Source organism: Hyaena hyaena, unplaced genomic scaffold (genome assembly GCF_003009895.1).
Source record: "Hyaena hyaena isolate Hyena2069 unplaced genomic scaffold, ASM300989v1 scaffold_87, whole genome shotgun sequence".
NCBI classification, from domain to species: domain Eukaryota; kingdom Metazoa; phylum Chordata; class Mammalia; order Carnivora; family Hyaenidae; genus Hyaena; species Hyaena hyaena.
Window position 1 is genome coordinate 2,389,117 of NW_024080718.1, and position 21,489 is coordinate 2,410,605.

At 40.7% G+C, this 21,489-nt stretch overlaps 1 protein-coding gene across 1 annotated transcript in view; it reads right to left on the bottom strand.

Annotated features, from left to right (window-relative positions):
* Positions 1 to 21,489, bottom strand: part of GRIP1 (glutamate receptor interacting protein 1) — a 224,165-nt gene that overhangs the window by 57,439 nt on the left and 145,237 nt on the right. Inside the window, exons 15-16 of the mRNA XM_039234294.1 lie at positions 14,959 to 15,039; positions 2,055 to 2,124 (exon numbers count right to left, since the gene is read on the bottom strand). Coding sequence (XP_039090225.1) covers positions 2,055 to 2,124; positions 14,959 to 15,039 — 151 coding nt within the window. The remainder of the gene's footprint in view (positions 1 to 2,054; positions 2,125 to 14,958; positions 15,040 to 21,489) is intronic.

A 21,489-nucleotide genomic window follows, 5' to 3' on the forward strand; every position in this document is an offset into this window, starting at 1 on the left:
ACATGTACCCCAATGTTCACAGCAGCACTTTCAACAACAACCAAATCATGGAAAGAGCCTAAATGTCCATCAACTGATGAAAGGATCAAGGAGTTGTGGTTTATATATATTATGGAATACTACATGGCAATGAGAAAGAATGAAATCTGGCCATGTGTAGCAATGTGGATGGAACTCGGGGGTGTTATGTTAAGTGAAATAAGTCAGGCAGAGAAAGAGAGATACCATATGTTTTCACTCATATGTGGATCAGGAGAAACTTAACAGAAGACCATAGGGGAGGGGAAGGGGAAAAAATAGTTACGGAGAGGGAGGGAGGCAAACACTAAGAGACTCTTAAATACTGTGAAAAAACTGAGGATTGATGGGGGCGTTGGGGGAGAGGGGAAACTGGGTAATGGGCATGGAGGAGGGTACTTGTTGGGATGAGCACTGGGTGTTATATGGAAACCAACCTGACAATAAACTATATTAAAAAAAAAAACCTAAAACAAAAAATAAACTGTTTTTCTCTGAAAACAACAAAAACAACAACAACAGTTTTTTAATGGTTTCTTCAATTAGTCCAGGACAACTGTACAAGCTTCACTCAGGAATTGTAAGTTTTCTAGGAAGGGGGGTGATGGGGAGGGTTCACAGACTCTGGGTGTCATCATGCTTCTCCACATTGGTGCTTCTCCTTTTCATCCTGGTTCCAGGTGCCAGCAGAGGGCTGAGAGACGGCGGGCTACACCTGGTGGACGTCTGAATATTGGTGTCCCTGCCCTTTCCACCCACACCGGGAAACCCACTGTGGCTGCAATAGGGAGAAAGGGTGAATTCGATGCCACCTATCCACAAGGTGGCCACTGAGAGTCTCACACTGGTGGCGGACCTCTGCAGGTGTGTTGAAAATGTTTAAGGTCCATCACAAAATAAGAAAAATGCGAATGGATACGTGTTTGTGCATACATGTGTACACATACAGACTTGTAAGGAAGGTGATGTTTCGGGAAGAACTATTCTTCGTGCATTGTGTCTGTGCCAGAGACTGCTAATTGCTTTCCTGCACGTAATTTCCTCTCTTCTTGTGGGTCACTCCTTGAAGATGCACGCTCCAGACTCCCTCGGCACCACTCTCACTCCTGTCATGGCTAGAAAACAGCAATGACCGGAGCAAGTGATGGCAGGGTTGCTCTCCTAGCCCCGCCCCGCCGTCTGCCTCTCAGTTGTCACACGAGTGACACACTGCAGTCTTGTTTGACCCAGTCTGTTTGTGAGTCTCCCTGTCATGGCATCTGAGCTGATACTGATATACCTAAACCCATACAATGTCCTTCTTGCTTTTTGAGCATTAGGGTATTTCTTTACTGAAATGACTGTGATAATAGATGGGATTTTTTTTAAAGTCCTTAATTGGACAATAGAAAGTTAAGTCTTCCATCAGTATTCCCAAACATTTAAAAACTATTTTTGATCTGTGAAACTGAAAGCTTGAGACTCCCTGAGTTTAATGGTTTATGGACCAAATAGGACATTGTTCGAGGCTCAGCGATCTGGCTTGGCTGGGGAGGACATTCTGGCATCTAGCAAAGCTCCCCCACAAGCTATTATTTCCATGTGGGGTGTTTCATAATTGGGACCACTTCCAGGCTTTTAGCTGAAAAATGAAGGATGGAAGATGATCAGTGAAGGAGAGCCTATGACAGATTCAGGAAGGACCTAACAAATATTTTCAGGTGATTATTGTCTATAGTGGGTACAGAAATAAATAAATAAGGCAGGGGAGCTACATAGTCATTGCATGAGCAATGTTGAATATGATCAATTAACAGCGGCTGTCTGGAAAATGATCCATTAGGAAGGTCTATCTTGAGTGTGGAAAGGGTCACTTCTACTTTTTAATTAAGGAAGCCTAACACCCAGCTGACTCAGTCATCAGAGCATGCAACTCTTGATCTTGGGGTCATGAGTTTGAGCCCCACATTGGGGATAGAGTTTACCTAAAAAAAAAAAAAAAAAAGAAAGAAAGAAAGACATGCCTTGGAATGAACCAGAAAATTCACCTTCCTTACCTGTGTGCCACACTGCCTTTCTTGATATCTGATATGACAAGAGGATCTCCTGGTTTTCGGCTAGATGGTGCTGTAATAAAGAATTTAGAATAGTCACATCTTTATATCCATGATTCACCCACACCATACATTACCAGTTTATAGCAATGGTTAATGCAGGTACATTTTGTAAGCAAAGCAAAGATGCTTAGCAAATGGGCTAGAAAATGGGCATATTACATCCCCTTGATATAAAGATATTTGTGTGAAAGTATTTATAAACTTAAAAACAAAAGCAAAGTCATTTTAAATTTTCAATTGGAGGAAGCAATTGCAGAGCTGCCCATCAAGTTTAAATCTAGTTCAACCTGTGATTCCCAAGAGAAAGGTGAAAGGTCAACACCCCGATTGGAGAGTATTAGACACAGCTGGGGGCTCCCCTTAAGGGTTGTCACATGTGCTCCCTTCTCCCACTTTTTATGGGACTGTGCCCTATTACGCAAGTGGATGGGGCTGGAAAGTGGATGAGATTCACTGATTTAAAGTTCTTGGGGCGCCCGGGTGGCTTAGTCGGTTAAGCGTCCGACTTTCGCTTAGGTCATGATCTCGCGGTTCGTGGGTTCGAGCCCCGTGTCGGGCTCTGTGCCAACTGCCAGCTCAGAGCCTGGAGCCTGTTTCAGTCTGTGACTCCCTCTCTCTCTGACCCTCCCTGCTCACGCTGTCTCTCTCTCTCTCTCTCTCTCTCTCTCTCTCCTAGAAATAAATAAAACATTAAAAAAAAATTTTAAAGTTCTTTTTCTTTTTTTTTTCAGAAGGAAATCTTTTGCTTTCTTCAGAGAGTAAATCTTAACATTTTGCTCATACATTCATACCTAGAATGCTGTGAAATGGTCTGAAATGTGACTATTTTATTTTATTGACAGTAGTAAATATTTGGTGTGATGTAATTATATTTTTTTACATATGCATAGTCTACATATGTGCATGTAACTTAAAATTTTTTTTAATGTTTATTTTTGAAGGAGAGAGAGAGATAGAATGTGAGTGGCAGAGGGGCAGAGAGAGAGGGAGACACAGAATCCGAAATGGGCTCCAGGCTCTGAGCTGTCAGCACAGAGCCTGATGCAGGGCTCGAACTCACGGACCATGCGATCATGACCTGAGCTGAAGTCAGATGCTTAACTAACTAAGCCACCCAGGTGCCCCAGTGTGCATGTAACTTTTATTGAGTTTACAGATTATCCTGTTATCCTGCACACTGGTCAGTTTGGGCTTTATAACTTCTATGAGGGATGTTTTCATTTGATGAGAATGAAAAGCAATTGGTATTAAGTCTACCTTAGAATCAATCCTGAAAATGAACTATAGCTCATATAAGTACAAAAATATCATCTGGATCTAGAAGGTTTACATTTAACTTAGGAGTCTGATAATTACAATAACCCCATACTGACATTTATAAAAAATAAAAAATTTGCCTATGAGAGGAGATGTTTTACCAGTTTGAAGTCTGTAGTGATTTCCTTTTAAGGATCATTAAAAGGCCTCTAAAGTAAGATTTTATTATAAACAGGCTGATCACCCCATAATAATCATAGAACCATATCATATCCCATAATCCCATCTGAATCCCAGGAAAATGTTTATGTTCAGGAACAGATGGTTTAATATCTCAACACAACATTGAAAATAAAAAGCAAACACATGATACCAATACCTTACCCGCTGTCTAAATTAGTCCATAGTAAATGTTAATGGGACTTCATTCAATCATTATTCTTAGCTTCTAGCAAAGTATGCAAAACATTCTATTCACTATAATTAATTCATAATTTAAACCTCCATTCAATGATCTGATATAATTCCTCTAGAGAAATATAAACATTTAGCATTTCTACACATGTCACATTTCACAACTGCAAACTGTTTTGAGCATAGGGCACAAAAACAAAAAACTTTGTTATTACCAGAAAATACAACTTTTCTAGCATCTGCCAATGAATTTACACTGTATTTTGCCAAGCTGTAGTAACCATCGCAGAGCATTCAATGTTTCCCTTGGTTTTTAGTAAAATCTATGTTCCACTGAAATGGTCTGAAATGAAACAACAGCGGAGGCAAGAAACTACATCCAACCCATCTTTGTCATCTTTGCAGCAGAGGAAAATAGCACTGGGGCCTCTTGGACAAACCCGCACAGCTTTGCAGAGAGGTTTTAAAGTCATTATGGTATATAGACACACATGGTGGCCATTCTCACATTTACTAGATTCTTCTCTTTTTCTTTTAACTAAGACCATAGCTGAGGCTTGAAAAGTTTATCCGGGTAGATGTCCATTGGTGTGATAAAGTTGAGCCCAGAAGTGGGTCCAAATCCGTAGGAGGTCCTGTCACTGTCACTGTCATGCCTACCGGGCATATTAAATGAATGTGGCTCTGGGGGCTCAGTCATTGTTTGCGTTACCCTAGTATAGCAAAACCTTGGATTGTGAGTAACTTGTTCTGCGAGTGTTCTGCAAGACGAGCAAACATTTCTAATAAATTTTAACTTGATAAACAGGCGATGTCTTGCAATTCGAGTAGTATGTGACACCAGATGTCACATGATCACAAGTAAGCCAATGGTTCTTCCCTCTCTCTCTCTCTCTCTCACTGCAAGATTGTGGGTGATCACCTCTCATGCTTGGATGCTTGGTCTTAGGCCACGGTGTTCGGCAGAAATCAGTGATTTTTCAGAATGTTGGAAGGTGTCCACTGGCACTAGTGTATTTTTTGTCATTTCAAAGCACCTATGGACAGTCCTTTGCTTTTCCATACAAGTGAAAGCTTAGTAATGCTTTGCTTCATTCTAGGTCATTGGATAGGTTCCTTGTTAAGGTTACATGAAAAGAAAAAGATCTCATTGAGCCAACAGACAGCAGTGATTCTGCTAGCGACAGTGAAAGTCGTCCTACACAATAACCCTTCTTTCTCTTGTCTCCCCTCACACCAGCCATGAAGGTTTTCAAAGGTAAGTACAGGTTAATTTGCTTATTTTCCTTCATATTTTGTATTTTCTTTATATTTTGTATTATATTACAGTATTGTAGTCATTTTTATACGAATATTTTTGGGTTGTGGAATGAATCATTTGAGTTTCCATTATTTCTTATGGGAAAATTTGCTTTGCCAAACAAGTGCTTTGGGTAACAAGCATGCTTCCAGAATGAATTATGCTCACAAACCAAGGTTTTACTGTACCATGTTTTGATTCTCTACTATCTGTGAAGAAGTCACATACCAAGTGTGTTTTTCTTGACTTGTAATGCTTTAAAAAGGTAGATTAGTTGCCAACATTTAAAAATTAGTAGATTTCATGTATAACTTCTTTTAAAAAATTAGAAAGGCAGGGCCCCTGGCTGGCTCAGTCAGAAGAGAATGTGACTCTTGATCTCAGGGTCAAGAGTTTGAGCCGCATGTTGGGTGTAGAGATTACTTAAACAAATATTTTTTAAAAATTTAAAAAATTAGAGATGCAATATGGTATAATGATTAAGAGCCAAGACTTGGCAGCCTGCTGCTTGGGTTCAAATCCAGATTCTACCACTTAATTAGCCATGTGCACTTGAGCACATAGTCTTTAGGCACCTTAGTATTCTCATCTCCAAATGGCGATGAGGAATCATAATAGTGCTTACCTAGAGTTTTTTTCTGGTAAGGATTGAGTTTTTACATTAAAGTGACTGGACCAGTGAACGAGCAATGTGCCACCTAAGTGTTTACTGTAATGATTATCTAGCAACATTGGACCCATTCCAACTAAACCCTTTGGATGGAGCCTTCATTTTCCCATTTGCCACTGTCCTCACTTGGAAGAGTCTCATTCACCGGCTTGCCTCACCCGAGGGCTTCTGAATTTGTAACCCTTTGAATGAGAATCCGCTAGCACTCAGTGCTTCAAATTTGATTGGAGGTCTCCACAGAATCATTTGTTTAAAACATATTTATTGAACACCAACTATAAATTAGACAGCTCTGCTCTGGCCACTGGCCATGAGACTCCAGAGAAGTTGGATAGAAAGGAGAGGCAGGGCCAGTTAAATCTATTTTAGGCATGAAGCTATTAGGCATGAAGCTCTCCTTTCTGCAAAGTGATTCCAGCTGGGAAGGCCACACAAGCACATCATATGGCAGGAAGATTACACTAAATGGGTCAGGGGTGTGGGCCTAGCAAAGAAGGCTAACACATGGCTATTAAAGTTCTAAAAAGCCCCCAAATGCTTGAAATCTCATTATAAATGGTCAAATGTACAGAACTGAAAGCCTGACAAAAGAGAATGAGCAACGACACAAAATCCCGTGTTCTATGATATACATGAAATTTAAAATACTGCCTTGACCTTACTCACAGTTCATAAAATAATTTTAATTCAAACTCTTCTATCTCCATTAGTTGTTTTTGTTACCAGAGCTAGGTTTTTGAGTCACCTATAAGTTTTTCCAAAACTCATTGCTGTCCCATCTTTTACAGCTGTTTTGCAAGCCGACAAGAGGAGGTCCCTAGAAATTTTATCCTAAGTCACAAGTACCTGTGAGTGTAACATCACGATGATCAATATTTTCATTCTGCCCATACACGTACATTCTTGATCCTCACGAGGAAACTACCTACTCCCTTGCTTTTTAAATTTTGCTTTTCTATGTTTTATGTTTTATTTTATATCAAAATTATACATGCATACAATGTGAAGGGTCAGATTTCTGCAGGGGCAGCCCTTTAATTCCTACTTCCCCAGGTGCAACTTTTGGCTATTGCTCTACTGGTGAATAACCTACAGCTGTTACAAGTCATTACTTTTCAGTGCTAGTTATTTACCTTATATTATGAAAGATGAGGAGTTCGTTCTCTCCCTCTCTAGACCAACAACACACTGACGTATGTTTCTTGTCCTGTGGACTCCCCCCATTCTTCCAACATGGATTTGTCTTAATTTTTTATAAGTATCTGTCTTACACTATGTAAACGGTATTCACACACAAGTCATGTAGCATACCATGCTTTTCCATAGGACATATTTTCTCTGTAGTTGTCTGTTGTCTTTAAAAAATTTTTTTTTAGTGTTTATTTTTTGAGAGAGAGAGAGTGTGTGTGTGAGTGGGGAAGGGGCAGAGAGAGAGGGAGTCACAGAATCTGAAGCAAGCTCCAGGCTCCAAGCTGTCAGCACAGAGCCCAACATGGGGCTGGAACTCACAAGCTGTGAGATCATGACCTGAGCTGAAGTAGGATGCTTAACTGATGAGCCACGCAGGCGCCCCATTGTTTGCTTAGGTTTCTTGTGTTTATCATGAATTCAACTCCTCAGATTTCCAAGATTACATAAAGTTCCTCTTAATATGTAAAACCAGGGGCGCCTGGGTGGCTCAGGTGGTTAAGTGTCTGACTTTGGCTCAGGTCATGATCTCACTGTTCATGAATTTGAGCCCTGAGTCAGGCTCTGTGCTGATAGCTCAGAGCCTGAAGCCTGCTTTGGATTCTATGTCTCCCTCTCTCTGGCCTTCCCCTACTCATGCTCTGTCTCTCTTTCTCTCTCAAAAATAAACATCAAAATATTTTATTTATTTATTAATGTTTATTATTTATTTCTGAGAGAGAGAGAGAGACAGAGAGAGACAGAGACAGTGTGAGCAGGGAAGGGTCAGAGAGAGAAGGAAGACACAGAATCTGAAGCAGGCTCCAAGTTGTCAGCACAGAGCCCAATGCAGGGATCGAACCCACGAACCGTGAGATCACGACCTGAGCCAAAGTCAAATGCTTAACTGACTGAGCCACCTAGGCGCCCCAAAATGTTTTTTTAAATTAAAAAGAAAATAAAATCAGATGAGGGATTCTAGCAAAGGTTCGCAACCTGTCCGGGCTGTTTGTGTTCTAGGGTTGCTACACAGATCTTGGAAAATTCCTTCCCACAGATCCTGGGGACCCAGATAGATGTTCTCTTGACTTTTGTTACACTAATTAAACATGGAGGCCATTAGACTGAGGTGGCTCTAATGCTGTGCTGGCCGACAGAAGCAAACCAAAATCTCAGCCTGTCAATGTCTCAAGGTTACAAAATCAAATGCTAAGGAAAACCGATCACAAACAGCCAACTAGGCTTTTGGCTACATCCAACCAATAAACTCCTTTCTCTGTGTCCACACGTCCTTTACATGTCCTCCCCCAGTCTCCTGTGGGTAGAGCGCTCCTAACCACTTCCAGGTTGGCACTCCCCAACTTGAATCTATTTTTGCTCAAATAAACGCTTAAAATTTTTAATATGCCTTAGTTTTCTTCTTAACACTAATAACATTGATAAACTAATAAAAGTTTACTTCTCTTTCATTCTGTAATGGCTATTATTTGGATTTTGTGTCATTTGGACTCAGCTTGAATAATTTTTCTCTATCCTCAATTCCTCATTTATTTGTTGTTTTGTTCTAATTTCTGGAATTTTCCCTCAGCTTCACTTTCCAATACTTTAATTTCTGCCATATTATGCTCCAAGAGCTCTTTGTCCCCCTCAGTATGTTATAACAGTAGTTGTTTCCTGCCTCCCATCTATACAGCATCTTAGCTTCTCACTAATGTTAATGAAAGCTTTTTCCTTTTTAAAGTTTTCTCCTTTCTGAATGTGCTGCTTCTGTTTTTCTTCTTTGTTTCTGGTGATAGTCTTGCCTATTAGATTCTTTCCTCAGGGGTCTGCTTTTCTTAGCTGTGTGTTCTCATTAAGGAGTGCACCCCTAAAACGCTTTTGGAAAGCTAGGTGCACATGCGGAGTTTGTGGCCGATGGTCTTCCCTGGATAGTTCAGGCCAGGCTGTTTCTTTGGGTCAGATGGCTCTGCTTCCTTCTCCTGCTTTGAGGGTATAAAACTGGCCTCTTTGAGCTTACGGAGGGGAAGAAGGCTAGCGGTGTTCACATTCAGTATATACACTTTCCCCTCATCCTGTTTTACAGCCGTGCTGCTGCACTCAGCTGTGCTCTCCTGGCCCAGAGTCCCTCCCTCTCAGGCTTTCCAGAAAATGAACCAGGTTCTGGCTACACGGTCTGGGGGAAGGCCTCTAAGGGACTACTTCATAGACTTTTGGCCATTCCTCCTATCTCCCCTTTACCATCACTCTCACTTCTCGAAGTTCCTGATTCCACTAATTCCTGGTTTTGTTGAGAGTTTAGAATGCAAACTGGGTTCCCTGTTAGCTTTCCCGCCTGCTTCTATAAATTCATCTTGCTCCACCTTCTCTGCCACTTCCAAATTTGGTTGGTCTTGGGGCGCCTGGGTGGCTCAGTCAGTTGGGTATCTGACTTTGGCTCAGGTCATGATGTCATAGCTTGTGAGTTCAAGCCCCGCATTGGGCTCTGTGTTGACAGCTCAGAGCCTGTAGCCTCCTTCGGATTCTGTGTCTCCCTCCCTCGCTGCGTCTCCCTCTCTCTCTCTCTCTCTCTCTCAAAAATAAACATTAAAAAATATATTTTAAAAACCCGAAAAAACAAATTTGGTTGCTGTTAACTATTTTCCTTTCCTTCTCCATTTGGGTTTGTGCCTTTTGAAAAATCTTATACCGTCATTTAAAAACGATATGGGGTGGGAATAGAGCTAAATGCCGGTGTTGAAGCTATCATCTTTTGACCTCTGAAGACTTAAACCCACTAGTCATCCTTCACTATCAGAACTGATTCTTAAAGTGAACATGTATTCTTTGCTTCTCAATAGTTGTCAGAAGAGGTAGAAAATGACGCTATCTTTTGTTTAAAAAAATTTGTCCATATTAGAAGGCAGGTAAAATCTTCTGAATTTTGGAGCTAATTAAATATAAATCAACAAAGTATTCCAAGAACATTCTATAATAACCAGCTATTCATATCTTACTCTGCTAGTCAAGGTACTTTGCTCAAAGGGACTGATAAAGTATCCAAACTACACTGGACATGGACACACACACACACACACACACACACACACACACACACTCTCATTCAGTTTTACTTTACTTGCAACCGTATACATGATCTGGCAAGTAAAACAAGTTATTTGATTTGAAATGGAGCAGTGAGTAGAATTTTTATTGCAAAGTTGGCAAAAAATTTGAGCCATTCTCTTCTAAATATGCTTAAGACTTAAGGGGAAAATGACAGATTTGTTGTGCTTGTCATAAAGGCTGCTTTATGATTTTATATATAAAGAAAGCAAGCCTTTGTTCCTGAAGACAATTCAGTCTCAACTAAAAAAGAAAGCCAACAAATTAACTCCACTAACAAAATGCTGTCTTTTGGTTTTCTGATCTAGGAGGCGGGAAGGGTCATCAATCAGGTGGAGACAGTGATGAGTGGTGGGGTGACAGCAAAACCCATGGTAAGTCAGACAGGATGGGTTTGAATCCCGGGTGGCCCTTGTGAGTTCTGGGTCTTGGGCCCGTTACCCAGCTGAGCCTTTCTTTTCTAGAACATGGGTGTTGATGCCACAGGACCACTCTGAGGATTAAGAAACAAACACACATAAACTTCTTATTGGCATGCCTGGTACAAAGTAGATACACACTGTGGTTAAACAGTAAAAGAAAACACCAATATCAAATGACTACTGACAACTGTGCATGACAGGCAACTGGGTTCTCTGACTTGGAAGGCAGGTGGGCCGCGTTGGAGGGTGTGCGCTCTGGTGTCTGATTGGCTGAGCTGTCAGAGTTTCAGGATGCCGTCTCCAGTCCTACACTGCGCATCCTTCTGCGAGGCCGTTCCACTTTATTTGCTATAATAAATTGTTCCACGTTATCGCAATAACATCAATAAAAGTAATGCCTGATGCTAATGTGCTCTGAATGTCTCATCAGGAACTTAAGAAAATTAGTCTAAAACTGCTCACCACATCCAAAATCAGAGAGACTCATTTCTCAGTCAATTAGGTATGAAGAGTGAGGCTTAAGCCAAGTGTAAAAGACTCTGGTGGAATGCTTTCTGAGATGAGGACCTGCTTCTTACTACTCGGGCTTTCACAAGGTGAAGAAGATGGAAGAGGACTTTGTATGATAGCGAGAAATGTCAATGAACCCTTGCATTGCCTCGGTTTCACTAACAGTACCTGCGTGTGTTTGAGAAGAGGGTCCCTCGGTTTCCTACCTAAATGCCGTTAATTGCAGCTGCCACAAAATTGTGTGCGGTAGAGCTTGGGTTAAAATATTGCATGAAGCTCTCTATATACGATAAGTAGCAGTCATCATGGTAACTAACATTTGTTAGGGTTCATAATTGGTTCTAGGCACTTTACATATACTAACTCATTTAATCTTGTCAACCATGCTATAAAGAAAGGAGTAAGTGCACTGTTTTATGGACAAGAAAATGGTACAGAGAGGTGAAGAGAGTGGAGGAATGGGGTGGTCTAGGCTCTGAGGCTCTGCTCTAAATCATTTTTCAAGTTAGTGTTACCTTTGGTTCACACGAAGGCCTTTGCTTAAACATCTATATTCATGGTCTCCTTCACAGGCTCATTTTTTTGGAGTGAACAGTGGTTAGTAGCAGATAGTTAGTAGAAGATTGTTTCTGATAGACTCCTTATTCATTCACTCAACAAGGAGAGGGATTAAATAAGCACCTTGTAGGGGCATCTGGCTGGCACAGCTGGTTAAGCCTCCAACTCTTGATTTTGGCTCAGGTCATGATCCCACAGTTGGTGGGATTGAGCCCCATGTTGGGCTCTGCACTTGGAAAGCAGAGTCTACTTGGGATTCTTTCTCTCCCTCTCTCTCTGTTCCCCACTCACACTCTCTGTCTCTCTCTCTCAAAAAAAAATTAAAAAATATGCACCTTGTATATGTCAGGAACTGTGTGAGGCCTCAGGAATTTACCATTTCATAACAATAAACATGGATTCTGGCCTTTTAAAAAATGTTTATTTATTTTTGAGAGAGAGAAAGGGAGAGCACAAGTAGGAGGAGGAGCAGAGAGAGGGAGACATAGAATCTAAAGCAGGCTCCAAGCTGTCAGGAAAGAGCCCAATGTGGGGCTCAAACTCATGAACCGTGAGATCATGGCCTGAGGCAGTCAGATGCTTAACCAACTGAACCACTCAGGTGTCCCTGGCCTTTATTTCCCCCTTTAAAGTACATTCTGTTTTCTCAATTGGGAAAATATGAGTATTTTTCATGAGGACACACAGACTCAGCATGATGATGATAAGTTGTATAAATGGAGCTATAGCTGTAGGTGGGCTGACAAGCATGTTTGACAAGCTTATGTATCATCTCTCCATCTCTATCCAGGAACCGCATAATAGTGCTAGCTTCCATGAATAGATTTAGCCTACAGCTGGCTAAAAGTCATTAGCCATTCTTGGGGGGAGGGGTTTGAGTAATTTCCATTGTTGGCATTAAATGTAATTAATACCTAATACATATATAACAGCATCATAAAGCATAATTTTAAATGATTCATCATACGAACAAAATACGTTGTAGTTGTGTATACCTGAATACACTTCAAAGTGTATTCAAAGATTAAGCATATAAATATTGACTTTAAAAAAGGAATCTATTGTAGGATTAGTTTCTACAGGGATACTCTCCTTTATAGTTAAATTATGTTTTTGTGTCTATCAATTTTTTTCTTTAAATTTTTAAAAACTGAAGTATAGTTGACACACAATATTACATTCATTTCAGGTGTAAAACATAGTGGTTCGACAAGTGTATCTGTTCTGCTGTGTATCTGTGTACACACACCACAAGTGTATCTGGCACCACAAGTGTAGCCACCTGTCACCACGCGGTCCTATCACAATACCATTGACTATATTCTCTATGCTGTCCCTATTGTTCCTGTGACTTATTCATTCCATAACCGAAGCTTGTATCTCCCACTCCCCTTCACCCATTTTGTCCATCTCCCTACCCCCCTCCTCTTATGTATATCAATTTTTAAGAATAAATATATTGTAGGGGCACCTGGGTTGCTCAGTCAGTTAGGCATCTGACGCTTGGTTTTGGCCTAGGTAATGAACTTGCAGTTTGTGGGTTTGAGCCCCATGTCTAGGCTCCGCGCTGACAGTGTGGAGCCTGCTTGGGATTCTCTCTCTCCCTCTCTCTCTGCCCCTCCCCTGCTCACGCTCTCTCTCTCAAAATAAATAAACTTAAAAAAAATAATAAATCTGTATAAAAAACCATAAAGACAATTTTCCCACTTAAAATTTGGAAGTAAAATGGCAATGTGGCACTAGAAGCTTCTGAGCAGTGGGTGTCTTCAGCATGTGCACTAGAAATACGCATCTCTAGGGGACAGGGAGTGCATTTTCCAAACATAGCATAGGGCTTAGGCATGGTAGGTGCTCAGGGTGCATTTATTTAAAGAAGACAAAGGGGAGAAAGAATGGAGTGGATGGTGGGGCCTCTGTGAACAGCCAGCAGATTATGCAGTACTCCGAGAGAGACCACTTTCCCAGCCCTTTCTGATGGAATAAATAAATGGAATGGATTGAACAGAAGAGAGAGCAGCCTTGAGTTACATGGGGGCTGCAGCAACCACCTTGAACCCCAAATATTTTTGGAATAGTAGGTTCTGATGAACTCTCCCTTCATTTCTGTAAGCACCGCTGTTGACAGAATAACTACATCCTGTCTGTTTCATAATGAACAGGCTGAGAGGTGAAGTGACTCAGTTAAAGGCATAAATGACTTCGTAGTACCTAGAAGTGCTCTGGAGTCTCCCAAAGTCCGTCTCACCTTTCTGTGTATCACAGAGAGGCATGCAGGCACATTGGCCCTACTCTTCTCCCAGGAGGCCATACCGGGGTTCAGGAAGTGGGTACAGGCGCCCTCTCATACATACAGCTCCTTGTCCTTAACATTGACTCTGTGTTGTAGGTCCACTATTTTTAGTGTTGCACCAGATCTGTCTGATGTATTGGTTATAAGTGAAATTTCATTTTCAGTGTTGCATTTATATAGTCAAAGTTGAAGTGGACAGCCCCCATTTCACACCGCCCAGTTGAGGACTATTTTTGCCCTAACCGCTGACATAAATGAGATCCAACAGAGTGTAATGAGGCACGTCATCAAGTGCCTTTATGTAACCTCATCACTCTTTCTTGAAAGGACCACTCCTCGGTCACAAGCATTGCCTCTTTGGTCTTTAGGTATTAATCATTTGCTTCATTTTCTTGGGGGCATTTATGGATGAACCTAGTTTATGGATATTAAAACCATAAAAACTTCAATTCCCATTCTATAAATGGGGGCTGAAATTTTCAAAGCCGTTTTACCAAAGCAGTTATTAATCTAGAGCCTGAGGAAAGGAGGGAATTAAACACATTTATATGTTCTGCTTTTCTTTTTGTTTTGGTTACCCAGACACCTTAGACCATCAGGAATTCAAAAAGTTACCAAGAGATGATATTTTAGTGTTGCAAAATGGCTTATAGATGCATAGTGGACAGATATGAGGATAGTCTTAAAAGGAAATAAATGCAATTTTTGTTAGTTAAATAGATTATTGTGAAGACTTAATCACAATATAATAAAGTATAGAGAACCTACACACATTTATATGCTCATGTAATTATTCATGGTGGGGATGAGATACATTTATTGGACACTTATTATTTGCCAGATCTATAAATATGTTATATACCTATATACTAGGTATATAAATGTTATTTTATATAATACTTCAAATAATCTTATACTTTGTAGGTATCCTTATTTCCATTTGACAGATGAAGAAATATGATTGGAGAGCGTTTAAGTAATTTGTCCCCTTCATACAGCTAGTTAAGTGCTAATATTTGTAACATTACAAATTGTTACATACAAACTTGTCAATGACACATAAAACACTTGTCACACCTGTAAGCCATTTGACAATACAATTTTCTAATGTCTTTTTAAAATTTTGCATTTAAAAACAAGTCAGTTTTACTTACAACTGATGGTTATTCCAAGTTCCACATTATGCTTCTTAGGGAGCTTTACATGAAATGTTCCACTACTTGGGATGACAGACTCTGTAATTTAAAAACAAAGAAGAGTACATTTGTAGGTGACCAGGAAGAATGGAGTGCCAATCAATAAAAATGCATCAAGAATTCTTGTATCATAATCATCTGAAATTCAAGTTGTAGGAACTGAAGTAAGTGAATGCCTCTAAAGTCCTGATAAATTGCATTCCTGGTGAAGAATAGATGTCCTGCCCGTAGGCAACTGTGTGCCTTTCACAGCACTTGCTGAGTTCAGTACTTCTTAAATGTCATTCAGGCAATATTTGCATTGAATTTACCTGGAATGCAAGTTACAAATACAGATTCCTGAATCATCCCTGATCTATCTGAAAATAAAGCCTAGAAGTCTACAATTTTAAACATATTCTCCAGGTGATTTTTTAAACAGACTTTTGTTGTTGTTGTTTAATGTTTATTTATTTTCAAGAGAGAGACAGAGCATGAGCGAGGAAGGGCAGAGAGAGAAGACAGAATTTGAAGCAGGCCCCAGGCTCTGAGCTGTCAGCACAAAGCTCAACACTGGGCTCGAACTCATGAACCATGAGATCATGACCTAAGCCAAAGCTGGACACTCAACCAAATGACAGCCAGGTGCCCTACTTTCCAGGTGATTCTTAGGCATCCTAAAGTTTAATCATAGGATGATTAAAATCATAGGATGACTTCATAGGATGAAAAAATCATATATTTATATATATTTCTCTCTTCAACCATATTTTTCCAGAGTTACCTATTCAGCAATTCTTTTTTTTCAACTGTTGTTTGAACGTAGCTAGAGGAATAGGTTTTAGGAGAAATTTCAGTTTGATGGGGTCATTGTTGACTGGGTCTGGGGTGGGGGGCAGATAAACATAAAATAAACAGTGAAAAGTACCTCTCAAGAGGTACAAGCAAGAGTGATACTCAAAATATTTTGCAACCAGAAGGGTACTGGCCATAACCAGTCAGAATGGATGCTGACTGCAGGGTTGGAACACAGAGGCCAAGGAGGATCCAACTGCATCAAAGGTCGCGCTTAGGTTTCTGGATCATGGGGAGCTCTGGGAGGTCCTGGGGTGGATTAGGAGAGCAGGGGGCACTGGAGCAGGGTGCAGGTTGGCTCAGATCCTGTCCAACCAGTATAGAAGTAAGCTAACACTGTAGCAACAGAGAGAACCAGTGTGTGTTGGTTGAATCTCAACCCTGGATAGAACTCAGTTGATTGTACCAGAGCTTGACTAGTACTTGAGAAAAGAAGGAACTGCTACATATTGTTAAATATATTCTTCTTAAAATTCTTTTAACAGTCTGGGAGACCTTCAGTTAGAGATAAGGCTGAAAAGAGAATATGAGGTGCCTGGGTGGCTCAGTCCGTTAAATTTCCAACTCCAGCTCAGGTCATGATCTCGAGGTTTGTGAATTCGAGCACCACATCAGGCTCTGTGCTGACAGCTTGGATCCTGGGGCCTGCTTCAGATTCTGTCTCCCTCTCTCTCTGGCCCACCCCCCACCCCCCGTTCACGCTCTCTCTCTCTCTCTCTCTCAAAAATAGAAAAGAAAGAAAGAAAGAAAGAAAGAAAGAAAGAAAGAAAGAAAGAAAGAAAGAAAGAAAGAAAGAAAGAAATCCTCTGAAGGGATATTTATTCACACTAAGCTGCTAATGACTATAATCCTTTCTTGAAGGTTTTGGAAAGGGGTGAAAGGGGCACATGAAGGGAATCAATAGCATAAGTGGGGACTTGTGGGATGGCAGAACTAAACCATTTCTACTGTTTGATTTTGCTCAGTGCTCAACCCGCACACAAAGACTCAACCAGAGCTATGAGGCCCTTGGTTCAATTTGTTAGTCACATATTGAACACATTTTCGGTCTCTGCAAAGCATAAGTGGAAGTAGGGATGGTTACATGAAAACAGCTGGAGACTCCCTTCCCCCACCTTAACTTGCTTTTCCAGGCTTTTGTACTTTTCTACAAGGAATTTAGGCAGTGAGCCTTCTACAAGACCAGAATCTGAGCCTTCTACAAGACCAGAATCTGATCTTCCATCTCAGAAGATTTGCCACAGACGGTTCAACTGGAAAACAATAAAAATTGGATTTCTCTGGGCCCTTCAGGGGCCACCTGTGAAAAAGGACGCCCAAGCTGCCCCTCACAGTCCTGGCTGTTGTGCCAAGTGAAGGCGAGTCTACCCTTTGGAGCCCTTTTCTTTTGGTGCTTTGCACGATTCCCAGGGAAGCCAGGGAGGTTGCTGCTTCTCATGGTCCCTCCTGCTTGTCTTTGTTGCTTTTTTTAAGTTTTTACTTAAATGCTGGTGAGTTAAAATACACTGCAATATTAGTTTCAGGTCTACAATTTAGTGATTCAACACCTCCATACAACACCCAATGCTCATCACAAGTGCCCTCCTCAATACCCATCCCCTATTTCCTCCATCCCTCACCCTCTCCCCTCTGGTAACCATCAGTTTCTTCTCTACAGTTAAGAGCCTGTTTCTTGGTTTGCTTCTCTCTCTGTCTCTCTCTCTCTGTCTCTCTCTCTGTTTTTTTCCCTTCTTTCTTTTGTTTTGTTTCTTAAATTCCACATATGAATGAGATCATATGGTACCTTGTCTTTCTCTGACTTATTTTGCTTAGTGCCCTCCTACCCTTCTTAACTATTTGATGAGTGTCATAGACATGTCTTTGGCTGTGCTGCTGTCCTCAAGTAACACACTGATGTACCAGAAAGGATCCATATATATTTTATCTGTTTATTCATAAAGAATTGGCACCCTTGGGGTGCCTGGGTGGCTCAGTTGGTTGGCCATCTGACTCTTGATTTTGGCTCAGGTCATGATCTCACAGTTTGAGGGTTTGAGAGCCCCTCATTGGGCTCTGTGCTGATAGTACAGAGCCTATTTGGGATTCTCTCTCTCTCTCTTTCTCTCTCTCTGTCCCTTTCCTATGTGTGCTCTGTCTTTCTCTCAAATATATTTAAAAAAAAAGAATTTGTACCCTTCCCACTTACCAATAGGTCTTGAGATAGATAAAATTATTTTCCCTAACAGATTTCAAAAACACCGGCTAGTTTTGATACATTGGGGTAGAAACATGCAGGTGTGCTTTACTGCCTGGCTTCAGATGCTACAGGTATAAATATTTACTTCCAAAATATTTCTCAAATCTGTGCCTTTCCTCCATCTCTTCCCTAAGTCTTCTACATTCCCCGTTCCAATAATGGAACTAATTGCCACTTTCTTCTCACCCCTAAAGTAACAGGTAAGAGTGGGGAATTAGCACACAGACTCGGGGCAGAGAGGGCATTTGAAGTGGCCACATTTTGTCCAAATGCACCAACAGCCAGTCTGCAGACAGAAAGGAGAAACAAGCAAGTGCATATGAGGGGCGTGCACAAGGTCTTGGAGAGCACTTGTGCTTGGCCTTGACTGCCCTTTTGTCTGGTTCTAGAGCTTCCTGGGGCTGTCTGCCCTGTCCTCCGGGGCTGGGAAACACCTGTGTCTTCCAGTAACTGCCCCTTCTCTGTCTGAATTAGCACCTGTGCATTTCTGCTGCTTGCAACCAACAGATCTCTGATGAACACATTGAGCTAGTGGAGGAAATGTGATGGGAGTTAAGCAGAAAGCCTCCCCAGAAGTGTTCATGGGTGTGGTAGGAATTTGAATACTCAGCTAAAGCTTGCAAGTGGCCCATAAGTACATGCATAAGAAGCTTTAGAGGCACAAACAGCTTCACTAATTACAGAACTCACTTCATGTGTGTTTTAGTGTTATGTGTTTCTTACAAAAATTCTCTGTGAAAGGGGAGGGAAGTAAATGGCATGCTTGCATGTATGTATACATGCATTTACATATGTATATAACAGCTTGTCCATGATGCTATACAAATGAGGTCTTGAAACCCTAAGGGCCGGGAATCATTGATCTAGAATAGTTACTATAGTAACATTTTGCTTTTATAAATTTTTAATGCAGGGAGCCTTGACCAAGATTAACATTGTTAATGACATTGGAGGAGATATTACCACTTCCTCGAAAATCATAATGAATCATGTTTGACTACATAAGATTTGAAATATTCATAATGATGAACAAATGTCAACAAATGAATCTCTTTGATCAGCTGTGGCTTCATTTTAATCTTTAAATGCCAATATGATTTATTTTATATTTGGTAATTTTTTTTTTTTTGGCCTACACAGTTATTTGGTAGTTAAAGCAAAGGCCTACTTAAATTGGTGTTTCTTAAAGAACTACTAGTAAAAAGGAAAGAAAAGAGATACTTGGAGAAATAATAGGTTTAGAATAAATAGATGGAATGTTTACTTTGTTAGACTCCCATGTGATTATTTTGTGCTTCTCTTGTTTTGCCTTATCTTTGTTAATACTATAATTAAAAACACATTTGGGTAAACAAAGGCTCCCTTCTTTCCAATTGGCCTGCTTTTTCTGCCTGAAGCATTCATTGTTGGCACAGTAAGATAATCACCACATCATAATTCATCAACCTAGACACCCTTGTGAGACTTGAAAAATTAAGGGATTCTGAGAGGGAGCTGGGAAATGTAGATGCTTAACCCCCAACTACTCAGAGGAAAGCACGGGGGCTCCAGTAATGATGGTAACCATCATTTGATAGGGTTTTCACTGAGACTTCTTTCCAGAACAAAGCCGTATTTTGTTTTTTGACAAAAAAACTGCAGTCAAAGCAGAATCTTTAAGAGTTCACAATTTTGTAGACTGGTATTTAAAAGACAGTATTGAGGGGCGCCTGGGTGGCTTAGTCGGTTAAGCGTCCGACTTTCGCTTAGGTCATGATCTCACGGTTCGTGGGTTCGAGCCCCGCGTCGGGCTCTGTGCTGACTGCCAGCTCAGAGCCTGGAGCCTGTTTCAGTCTGTGACTCCCTCTCTCTCTGACCCTCCCCTGCTCACGCTGTCTCTCTCTATCTCCTAGAAATAAATTAAAAAAAAAAAAAAAATTAAAAAAAAAATAAAAGACAGTATTGAAAAAGGCAAAATGTAAATTGTGCGTATATTATGAATAAAGCTTTATAAAATTATATGCATGAAAAAGGATGTTGATAAAGAAATATAAAAAAAATAAATTTTTGTTTATTAAAGTGATGAGGCTATGAGTAATTTCAGCTGAAAAAAGAATTCCATCAATGTTACAATGTTGTTAGTACAGTAGTGCCCATTAATAAAAGAGATAGATTTAGGCAAGAGTGTACTCACAGGCAAGCTTTTTAAACTTTCTCTGTGTTACTTACAATAGAGATGGCTTATCTCTGAGACCCAGTAGTTTGGGAATTAATATCTTGGTACATTTCTGAGGCAGAATTTTGGAAACGAGTGGCCCACATTCGGGCAATAAGAAGGATAGGGCAGTGTTGAAACAGCTCACGTCCAGGGATTCTCCACCAATGTTCCAAGTTCTCAATTGGCTACAAGAGAGCTTTCTGATTCCAGCAGTTTCCAACAGATTCCAGTAGGTTGGTAATGACTAACTGAATAGTGTTTTATTGAAGATTCTGAGGCTGTGTCTGGGCTCAGCAGGAGAATACTGAAATCAATTAGTAATGTTGGCCATGAGCAAGGGAGGAGAGAATGACAGGATGGGAGCATGTTTTTTCAGGCCTTATTCTACATTATTTCTATCCATTTGGAACGGGTTGATTTCTGGAACAATCAGGGGCAGGGGAAAAGACCTTTGGTCCCCTTTTCCCCTGCTTGGTACTGAGCAGAGTGAGTTTAATAGACAAGTTTCTATTTCTTAGAGGAGCTTAAACAAACCAGGATATTAAAGTATTTAATCAGCAAATATTAAGCTATGCATATACATTAAGTATGGATTAAACAATGAACAAACAGTGAGGATATACATAAAGTAAACATGCATTTATAGCACAAGTAAATACTTGGATACTCCTTATGGCAGAGGTCAAATCGTGCTGGCCATTCCATTACGGGGGGTGGGGGGTGGGGGTTGTTAAAGAATATGCTGGGCTACATCCTACAATATAGCCATCTCCCCTCAACACACAGTGACAATAGGCAGAAGTCCAAAAATCCTGCACTTTCATGTGGAAACTCCCACATCTGAAAGGGCAGGGTAATATGATATGAACAAGACAGGTGCAAGTCAACAGGCCTGGGATCTACCATTTCCTTTGCTCTATGTCCCTTTACCACTAGTGTTCTGTGATTGTAGTAAGTACGTTCTGGGGCTGCCGGACAGCCTTCTTTGAAAAACACACCATCATCATCATTTGACCGATCCTTACAGGGTCCTTCTACCAGATTCCTGCTTGGCCACAGCTGACAAGAAGGGGGAAGCTAACGAATCTAAGAATTACAAACTCAAACTAGCTGGCACTGGCTGGGCCCTTTCGCAAAGATGGGGCAATCAAGAACAATCAAAAGCCAGAAAAAACTTGTAGAGAGACAAATGGAGCAGATATGCAGAAACAAGCAACACTGA